The 11,132-nt window shown below is 37.7% G+C and overlaps 1 protein-coding gene and 1 long non-coding RNA gene across 2 annotated transcripts; one reads left to right on the forward strand and one right to left on the reverse strand.

Annotated features, from left to right (window-relative positions):
• Positions 1–4,253: 4,253 nt before the first annotated feature.
• On the forward strand, positions 4,254–6,462 carry LOC112287418 (GDSL esterase/lipase At1g09390). The gene is made up of 5 exons (XM_024530364.3): positions 4,254–4,633; positions 4,773–4,976; positions 5,402–5,574; positions 5,660–5,930; positions 6,002–6,462. Exons 1-5 carry the CDS (start codon positions 4,366–4,368, stop codon positions 6,271–6,273), a joined length of 1,188 nt encoding a protein of 395 aa, XP_024386132.1. The 5' UTR covers positions 4,254–4,365; the 3' UTR covers positions 6,274–6,462.
• Positions 6,463–7,021: 559 nt separating this feature from the next.
• LOC112287420 (uncharacterized) lies at positions 7,022–11,038 on the reverse strand. The gene is made up of 3 exons (XR_012218348.2): positions 9,809–11,038; positions 7,664–9,427; positions 7,022–7,391 (listed from the first exon to the last, which is right to left on the reverse strand). It is a non-coding gene; the product is annotated as an uncharacterized LOC112287420 (long non-coding RNA).
• Between the last annotated feature and the right edge of the window lie 94 nt (positions 11,039–11,132).

The following is an 11,132-nucleotide window of genomic DNA, read 5'->3' on the forward strand; positions in this document are numbered from 1 at the left end:
AGTACAACCCTTATTGACAATGTCAAATATTTTTTTCTTTAGTGAGATATTTAAAATACGTCATATCAATGTGTATTGGTTCAAATTTTGATGAATAAATTTCTAAAAAAATAGGAATTATTATTATAACTTGACTTGTATCACTCCAACCAAATTTTTGTTCTTGGTGTCTTTCAAAAAGTCAATTATTGTATGCAATGGCTTGAATAATAAATTGTTCCAATAAATTTGCATTTGACATTGTCAATAATAAATCTTTGATAGTATCTTTTAATTTATATTAAAATTCATTCTAATCCATATTTTAAGCAAGGTTTTCAAATTTGACAATATATATAGAGGCTGAATATGATCTTTATTGGAAAAGTAAGAGTTTTGTATATATTAGTATTTTTTTATCACTTTTTTGAAATGTAGTTGCAAGCACTTCTAAGAAATGAGTTCAAATCACAAAAGAATTAAAAAGACTTTTTCCATCAAAGGTGCAAATCAAAAGAGATCACTTTCAAATAGTAATATACCTATGAATCCAATTTGAGTAAATCCATTAGAATATTGGAAAAGATGCAATCTAAGGTCGAGCTTTAGTTATTGTAGGATTCTTCAAAATTTTGATCTTGTTCTACAAACTTCTTTGATATACTTATCTTTACTTCTTTTATAATTGTAGTAGCAAAACTTCTTAGATTGAATTATCATATTGATCTACTTATTTCTTTCAATTATACAACTTCTTGGTATAGACTTTGAACTTCATTGTTAATTTCTTCTATAAGTATAAGAATAATACCTCAATAGTTGATGTTGGTAATATATGAAATTTCCACCTTGAGAATGTTAACAAGTTTGTGAAGATTTATAATAGTTACAAATCTATTCTCACTTTTATCAAGTATATCATAAATATTTTTTCCTTCCATCTTTATAATAGATAACTTTAATAAATCCACAAGTCAAATTAGATGAAGATATTTTGCAACTTCTATTACCAAATAAAAATTTCCCCAAAGAAGAATAGTCTATTTTTTCTAAAGAAAAAATCAATCTTAAAAGACAAAAAATATTGGTTTAAAGATAGGTAGTTTATAATCTTTAAAGCACAACAAAAGAAGTGAAGTAATTTAATCACTTTTAAAACAAAACAAAAATTATAAATTAGCACTTTTATCAAATTGTCAAGAATATGAATTTCAAACAATAAAAACTTCAATACATTGTTGTATCATTCAAAAAAAATAAAAATTCACTGAAAGATAGTAATAAATTAAGACCATAATGGCTATTGCAAAAGATAAGAAGACTACTAATTCTTAAAACAAGATTAGGAATAAGAAAGGCTTTGACAAGAGTGAGAAAGGTTTTAGTCTTGCTTCTGTGTATATTATTTAATTAAGAATTATATGGTGATGTTCTATAAGACCTCCAATATATATCAAACTTGCACAACATATTTCTAACTTGTAAGGCAAGTTTCTTCCATGTGTGCCACATGGCCAACTTGTATCACAAGTTGCTAATATGTATAGTATGTGGCTAACTTGCTGGTCAAGTTTCTAACCTATCAATCAACTATAAACACATATGAAATCAAAGCCATGTCAATAAGACTTTTAAGATATTTTTTTATAAGATATTGTCAAATCTACCTTCATTTATTTTCTACTTAACACTTCTTATCTAAATAATTATGTATTATGTATGTCAGTGATACCATCATGAAAAACAATTCTATTAATAGATTTATATTGGTTGGAAGTCAATGAAAAAATGGTTGGATCTGTAACCAATGATGATAGGTGGATAAATTTAGTAAATACTTGGATCAATTTAATAATTCTTAAAATATACTAATAATAATATAATAAGTTATTACAAATAGATTAGAATTATTTTGAAAATAAAGTATGATTTATATTGACCATAAACACAAATGTGAATATTATTTTAACATATATATATATATATATATATATATATTTAAAAATTGTAATGAAACTAATAATATATTATTGCATATTACTAAGAATGATGGTGATAATAATAATAATAATAAGAAGAAGAAGAAGAATAACATCACAAAATCATCACATATTTAAGCTTTAAAATTTTATAATTATTTATTTTATAATCATAATAAAGTGTGATTTTAATTTATTAATTTTTTTCAATAATTTTTTTAAAATTAATAAGTAGAAACATAAAAATATATGAAAAGATGATTATTATATTTAAAAGTATAAATTTTAAAAATTAAATTTGTTATTATAAGTCTATAATATATTGATAAATATCAACTTAACAACTAGAATCACCAAAACATATTATAATGCAATCATCACAATTCAAAAATCATAATTTAGAAGTTGACTTTGTTAATATAAGATTATATTGAATTGATAGATATAATTTTGCAAATTCTAAACATCTATATAATAAGAAAGCTTAGGCATGAAACAAAGAGACAAAAAAAACTTTTTCATTAATAAAAAAATTTCTTATCATTAACCAACAAGTAGCCCTGTATAATTTGTAGAAAGACCTCTAATTTAGACAAAGACCTCCTTGTGCACAAAAACCATGCACAATGGCATGGCAAAGATTTCGGCTAGTATATATATATATATATATAAACCTATTTTCTACCAAACTAAATTTCATCTTTTTTAATCCAAGAAGAATTTATCACACATAGTTTTTTCAACTTGATATGCATATACGACACAACATTAAATTAAACTTTAGATTTTCTTTGTCTACATCATAAATTTTAAAATGATATCTATCAATGCAATGTAATCTACATAAAATTGAGCTCATCCTACACCAATGCTTCTTTGCCAAACAATGCCAACCCTTGATGTTATACGCCAATAAGAAAAAAAAAGTTCTGTTGCCATACTTTAACGGAATGAGGAATAATAAGTGCAACCACATACCTGCACATACATCACATGAATGCAATAACGACACCAACGACCTTGCAAAAATACTATAGATAGGAGAAAAACAAGAACAACCACTAATTGGATGTCTTTCAACTCTGGAGCTCTTTTTAGGTATGCAAGAAAAAATGAAGAAGAGATTGGAGGACTGCAACTTGGATCCAAAATTATGCAAATCCTTGTGCACCCCCTAGAAAACCCAATTGACATCCATCTGGTCGGTAAAGAAAAAAAAATATTGTTTTTTTCTTTTTTCTTTTTTCTTTTCACTTTTGCTTATATTCTCTCCACTTTTTTTCTTCTTCTCTCTCTCTTTATATATATATATATATATATATAATCTTTTGAATTGACGACATTAGGTTTCTATTTAGCTCTTAATTTAATTAACTTTTAATAGAAAAATTCAACCACAAAAACATCATAGAACTATATTAACTAAATTGAAGAGAAAATATTCATTTAAAAATGCTTTCTCAAAAAATCCTACTAAGAACCTAGTCTTGTATTAAAATCCTATTTTTGCTATTTATTTCAAAATTCCTACATTAATTCACTAGTACATTGGCAATTTTAAGAACCATAATCACAATTTTTGTACAAACCACAGAAATAAGTTAATTATGTGACTCACACTACATATATTACCATTGCTATACATAGAAAAAATGACTATGGATAAGATAGTACATCATGTATTTCTAGTCTCATTCAATATATCTTTTTTTGATGTCTTCTACTACCATGAAGCAATCCTCAGATTGCAACAGTGATTATGGCTCCTCCACGTGTGGACATGTAGCACGAGCCATAGCACATAATCCAACTTACTACTATTGCAGACACTGATCAAACATCGATTACAACAAAGAAAATAATCGTTAGTCATTACAAAAAAGAGAATAATCGTCAGTCATTACAACAAAGAAAATAATCGTCAGTCATGGCATCACGTCTGCGTCAACCCATAAGATAATAATTCGTGCAGCCTTTGCTATGGTCATGTATACCCAAACTACACGACAAGCGTTGACAAATCCAATTGAAAACAGTTTCGCTGTGCCACCAACCGGGCAAGAAATAGAGAGATCGGATTTTTTTATTTTATTGACACAAATGGAAGATCCTTTTTGTATTGCTGCCATATTCAATCAGGTGCGGCGTCAAGACGATTCTTATCCGAATAAGGGAATAATGAATATAAATCGCCCAATGTGCCATACAGTAACTTACCACCAATATTAGATCATGCCATGGTCGAAATGTCTCTACATAAGCCCATGACAACACGCAAGATTATCATTCTGAATCTTGGTCAGACTCATCGATAGAGGCGTGATTAGCATTCTCAGATTCATCGACAGAGGCTTGATTTGCAGTGTGTGTACTGCTGATCAGATTCATCGATAGCGACGTGAGTTTTATGGTGAAGATGGCTTTGGCGATGGTTGAATTGGCGCTGTTGCTAAGTCTGATGCTCGTGATGCCAATCGCAAGCGCGGCAGGCAACGGATTCAAGTGCCCCAAAGCGTTCTGGACGTTCGGCGACTCGCTCTCAGACACTGGGAATTCTCAGACGACTTTTCCAAGCGCCAGCCGCCTGTACCCGCCCTACAGCACCAGCTTCACCTTCCGTGACAAGCCCGGGTTCAATCGCTTCTCCGATGGCCGCCTCATCGTCGACTTCATATGTAAGACGTGATGATCTCTTGAATTCAGAACCAATGATTTTTAGAACGTGATCGTCTGTTGGACCTGATTTGATCGAATCATGGTTTTTTGTTTTGTTTTGTTTTTCTCTTTTTTTTTCTTTTTTTTTTTTGGTTGCAGCGCTAGCGTTTGGGCATCCATATTATGGGACGTATGCGCACGCTCTGAACGGGGCGAATTACGTGCGCGGCGCCAACTTTGCGTATGCTGGCGCGACTGCGAACGCCACCACGTTCGTGACGCCGATCCACCTCAACCTGCAGGTTGATAATTTCCTCAATTTTAAGAGCAAGGCGCTCGACACAGGGTTCTATTTCCCAGACCGTAAGCATTGGACAACCATCTCCATTCACAAGGACTAATATTCATCGCTGGCAGGTTTATGCTTGAATTTGAAGTTGAAAATGGGTTTGAAATACTCTACATTTTCATGTTTAGAGACTCCCAATGTTTACAAGAAACTGTCAAAATAATGAATAACTATCATGGAATCAATGGAGTAATGTTTTTGAAGCATTTATTCATGGAAGGCTCTTTCCCAAAAATTGGCGATTTTCTTACAGCCAAATGAGCTCTCTTTGACAGATTTGTGATGTTCTCTATACTCATGTGATAAATCTATGCTGCATCTACAGAATGGAGCCTACTGTTAGAATACAGAAAGGGTGTCGAGGAACTTGAATTGCACTTAGAAAATGCCTCTGGTACCGAAAAATCTAGACTGATTTGGATGGGATTTATATGTGCAGCGAAAGGTCCGTATCAACCAGTGTGGAATGCGTTCAGCGACGGCGCGTACTACATTCCTGAAATCGGAGGCATCGACCTGATCGTTGCCACAAGTGTGCTGAACCTGCCGTCGCCGGTCGTCATCGCCTCGTTCGTTCCAGCCGCTGTTGCTGCAGTCAAGACGGCCATCACCGTAAGTCAAATCCTATCTCCTGTGTCTGTTCGAGATTATATTTGACATTTGCGTTGTGGATGTAATTAGTGACCTGCTTTTTCAGACGCTTCATGATTCCGGTGCGCGGCTCTTCTTCATCGGCAACACGCCGCCGCAAGGGTGCAACCCGGCGCAGCTGACGCAGTTTTTCAACCGGACCAAGGACGCGCTCCTGTGCGTGGATGACATCAACGCCATCAACCGCGCTTACGGCGCCGCTTTGCAGCAGGCGCTCGAGGACCTGCGGACGAGCCTCGGTGGCGATGGCACGCAGATCTTCCTCATGGATAACTATAATGCCAGCATTGAGATCTTCACCAACCCAGCGACTTATGGTAAGTTTTATCCAACACTCTCACAAATCAAATTATCCACAGGCAGTTTCATAATGATATATTTTTGGCAGGGTTTACCAACACTCAGCAGGCGTGTTGTGGCTCCGGAGGACCCTACAACTACAACTCGGCCTTCACGTGCGGCAACATCGGGTCATGCTGCCAGGGGCAGTCGGCGTGCGCGACGCCCGGGAGCTACGTTTCCTGGGATGGGATTCATTACACTGAAGCATTCTACAGGCAGATCGCCAAGTTCTTCCTCAATGGCCAGTTTGTCACTCCGGCTTTGAATCTTGCCGCGGAGTGTGGCCTAAAATTTGATGATTTTTATAAAAAAAGCTGATCGAGTTGGCTAACATTATGGTTTTCAGTAATTGTCAATAGAGGCAGCCTTCACGGGTTTATGGATGACTAGGTATCAACTGAGTATTGCGTAGATATTAGTCAAGTGGACTTCTACTAAACCACCGCGGCCACCGCTTGTTATTGCCGCTTCAAATCTAAATGCAAAAGGTCACATTACTTCATCAGATATTTCAACCCTTACATTGAAGCTCCAAATTACCGAGGTGTGTTTAGATCGAAAAATGTAGCACGGAGAACGTCTCTGGCACTAAGGGCTGTCTCTTTGTGTTATACTCAAGCTCTCTGCTCTGCAACATGAAACATGACACCAATAACCGCCTTACTAGCAGTCGCAAGCAATCGTACATCAAACTCTTCCCCAGGGTAACGGAAGCAACGCTGGAAACTGAGAGCTGATTTCGGATGGATTCGATCACAGTAAGTGGACACTTCAGAAAAATTCCTGAATCCTAAACGAAAGGAAGGAGTTCCAGCACTTCGGAGTAACAATGAAGTTCTCAACTTCATTGTCATTTGTCGCTATATCGCAGATGGAAACCTATGAATCATTATAAAACTCACCACCACTACGACAGCTATTCCAACCCATTCCACTACGACATGCTCACCTCACACTATCATAGCCCAGTCTCTATGATAACGATTGCAAATGCTTTCCTCTCTTTCACATATTCGACCTCAAACCCCACACCCTCTTTTCCCATCTCTAACAAACAAAACAAGAATAAATTACAATGGCCAAAAATTAGAATACTTCTATCAAAAATGTACTACATCAAACTACATATTACTCGTCTATGTACAAACTTGACCTATTAATTATGTGCATGACACTACATGTCATGACATAAGATGTCTCCAATAGGTGCAATTAATTCATTATCCAACATAGTCCTTTGACGTCCGAAGTTGAAATGATGACCTTACATAAGCACAATACTAGGGACGGTGTTTCGTATGTTTTAGTGTCGACGGTTGGTCGATCACTCTAGTTCCTATAACTTGCGAGTGGCTTAGGCTACCTAATCCTGACAGGATATCGTCCAAAGTTGACCCAATTGCGATGTTTGGTACACCTGACGCCTCTCCTGCAACCTGTGTAAGAAGAAATATCGAAGTAAATATGTGGCAGTGTGCCCAGATACGCCTACTATGGTAACTAAGAGTTAATTAAAACTAATTTATATTCCAATAGTTGAGATCAAAGCACTTCTTTACAATTCGGCTATCTTCCTCTTAGTACCTACAAAAGGTCAAAGCATTACGATACATTCATTACACATTACCAAAATCAAGAAAAACAAATGGTAATGCACTCACCGTTGCAAGGAGAATAGCAAACTTTAATGGGAAAATATGCAACCCACCTTTTGTTTCTTGTTAGGAGGAGGATGTGTAGGTGGCCTCTGAACTGCATCATTTTTCCAAGCCTGTGTAGTCTGTGCATGAAAATCATGTTTGTCAATCTGGTGGCTCCGCATACTCGAATCGGGTTTCTCTGCATGTCTTGGACGTGTAATTGAATTAGGCTTCCCAGTTTGTCTATTCTATAAGACTACTTCAGATCTTTGAACTTGTTTCGTCCGTGAATCTAAATCAGAACGAGCAGTTCGGTTGGTCCGTCTGTCTGGACCAGGGTTTGGAATTTGATCAATACGCTTGTCTCGAATGGAGTTTCCAGACTGCTTTTCCTCTCGCAGTCTTCTCATAAAAAGTTCCCACTCACTCTCTACCACAGAAGATGTTGTGAGTGGAGAATTTGTACTGCCATGTCCGGACGGAGATCTCCGACCCTCTTCATGAATAGCGGATGCACTTGTGCAGGAATCGAACCTAGTATCCGTACATGGCTCAGAACTTAACAAGCTTGCATCCGAATATGCAACAGCATGCGACATACTGCCACGATCGCAGGAGCTCGATCGATTCCGATCAAATCTGTCTACGTTGTTATTCTAGAACTCGCTCTCGACAAGCGCATAGAGTCTCGATTAACATCTACAGTAGGAACAGCGCTGTTCATAGCCCGACTCGAACCAGTCCGAATTTCCTTAGAGGAAGATCTTTTGATCTTATCCAGACCAAGACTAATGTCGTTCGAAAGCTCAAAATCATGACCCGGACCACCTTCACTAATGATTGCTTGAGCATTCTCGGAGTTTCTTCTCTCATTACCATTAGTCTCAATTTTGGCGCTATCTCTTCTAGAACCTACCTCCTTTCTGCTCCGGGAGCTGGAATCCTGAATGCCACTAACATCAACCCAAGATCTTCCCCCTCTTCCTAAGTGGGTGTCGATTGTGAAAGCTCTTAGGCTATCTGAGTGCTGATCCTTATCGTTTTTGTTCCCTAACGCACTAGTCCTTGACTGTTTGTTACATTCATCTCTGACAAATGAATCAAGTCGCAGTATTAAAGGTTCGCCCTCTGTAGTAGTCTGTGTCTGTTTCCCAGCACTTGGATGCAGTTGTTTAGAGTGACTCCCCACGGTTTGAGCCCCACTGCTGCTTTCGTTTTCCTGCGGTGTGTGCTCAATTCGTCCTGGTTGAATGTCTGGTTTCAAGGAATCGATGACTTCACCCCTGTTTGATTTCACCTTTCTACCATCTGCCCTTGCCGTCGAGTTTTGAACTACATGGCTTAATTCAGATGACACGGTAATCCCGGTAGATGCTTCGCTGCTTGTTAGATTATGCATTGACGACCCTGGAGGTGGACTTACTGGTCTCAGTGGCTTAGAGTTTACCCCTACTTGGAAAGAATACGGGTACTTTATAGGGAAATATGACTGCCTCATTTTCGCATCTGAAAGCAACGCACCCCAATCGGAATTTTGTTGCATCGCAGAAGCATTTCCAACGATCCACAGAGAGAACCTTGCACGAGTGAGTGCAACATTCATTCGACGAATATCTGCTACAAACCCAATCCCTGGTTTGTCCGATGCACGGACAGTGGAGAAAATGAGAATATCCACCTCACGTCCCTGATAACCATCCACAGTGTTGAATTCGATGTTCAAGGCTTTCGCTGAACCTAAAGATCGACTGCAACGTTGCTGAGTGACGTTCAGCTGCTGTTTATACGGGGTAATAACCAAAAAACTTCTTGAATTTGCTTCTTTTGGATACCTGAGCAATCGAAAAACAAAAATTTAGTTAAATGTGATTTAATTAAAGTTAAACTAAAGCTACTACAAAATTATGGCTGAATCCCTCAAATCAGGTCCCAAATGTATGGGCGGAGGTTTTCTACTCTTGATCACACGCATTGTTCAGAAAATCGCCACAAATACCTAAAATCATAGAAATACACTATTAAGAGGATGCAATCAACATGCCTAAATTTTTACAAATCATGATTACAGATCCACGAGTATAAAAACGCGATGACAATATTACGAAGTTGTTTTCTTTTCTGTTCTTCTATGATGTTTAATTGTATTTCGAAAAGTACAAAAAGAATACAAAAAACAAACGCGAAAATAAAAACAAGAGAGAGGAAAGAATCACCTTTGCAGCAAAAATCGATAAATACTTAGAGCAGCATCAGCTTCAGCGTCATTTTATAAAGGAATCGGAATTTGAAATGGTATCTATCAATGCAATGTAATCTTACATCAACAAAGTCAACTTCTCAGTTATAATTCATGAGTAGTGTGGTTCAGCGAAACCCTACACTTTGTTGAAGCTCTCTCTCTCTCTCTCTCATCCCTCGCATTTGGTAAATTACTGTAAGGACAGAGAGGTTCTACACTTATGCAGCACTTTTGCAATGGGCTGATGGTAATATGCAAACTAGGGCACGCTTTGCTCATTCTTCCACGTAAAGAGTTGCGTGGTGCGCAGAATCTCGCGGTGCAGCGCCATCATTTCTCATTCAAATGTGATCAATTTGGCGCTGGGAACTCCTTTCCCTGCCTTGGCAACATGGCGCCTCACTAGTTTCTCCAAGGTCTAGGGTCTGTTGTAGAGCATCCGAAATCATCTCCTCCCCGCATTCCATCGCCACATCATCCTGCTCCACTTTCGCGCGCCCTATCTATGTTTTGTCCATATAACCCTAATTTCTCGGTTCTCCAGCGCGAATGCTCCCAAAGCTCATTGTCGTGCAGTATAGTCCCCTTAATACCTCCACCCTGAACAATATCTCGGCTATCCTCACACCCTAACCAACGCGCTTAAGTCACCAGCGATAACATGTGAATATTATCAATCAAACTCGCCGATCACATGTGAACATCGAAGACCCAACTCAGTCCAATAAGGTTTCGTGCAAGGTAGATCAAATCACCACCCACCACATCGGACACGCCCCTCAAACACCCTCACTCCAGAGGAATGGTATAGCGATTGTCACCTAGCAACTGTGTTCATAGAAGGCCCCTGTAACTTCAAATTTCGCGGGAATTTGTAAATACTGCGACATCGACAAATTCTATGATACACAAAGTATGTCCCAGGTGTGGCTTGAATCCTAGAGTTCAGGTTTGAAGTCTTTGACCTCTCGACACTCAGTCTCTCGTCCTCACATCATTGACTAAACGCTCGAATCATGAAAACGACACTGTTGAGCCCCTGATCCAGAGAGAGAGGAGGGTCCAAGTTGGGCAGTTCAAGAGGGAAATTAATAATTGTCGTTAGATGATGGAGTTAAAAACGCTTAATTAGGCTAAAAGAAGCTAGTTACGGGCATTCCGTGATAGTCGAAACAACGATTCTGCCTCTCGAAGATTGATGATTGTGTCGCAGAGCCACCATCAGATCCATCCCGCCTTTCATTTTCCTGAGAACAACCCTAGTGAAATTCTCTGTGTGAATTTCCAGCGAATTATCG

The sequence above is a fragment of the Physcomitrium patens genome, chromosome 10, assembly GCF_059467195.1.
Source record: "Physcomitrium patens ecotype Gransden chromosome 10, ASM5946719v1, whole genome shotgun sequence".
NCBI lineage: Eukaryota > Viridiplantae > Streptophyta > Bryopsida > Funariales > Funariaceae > Physcomitrium > Physcomitrium patens.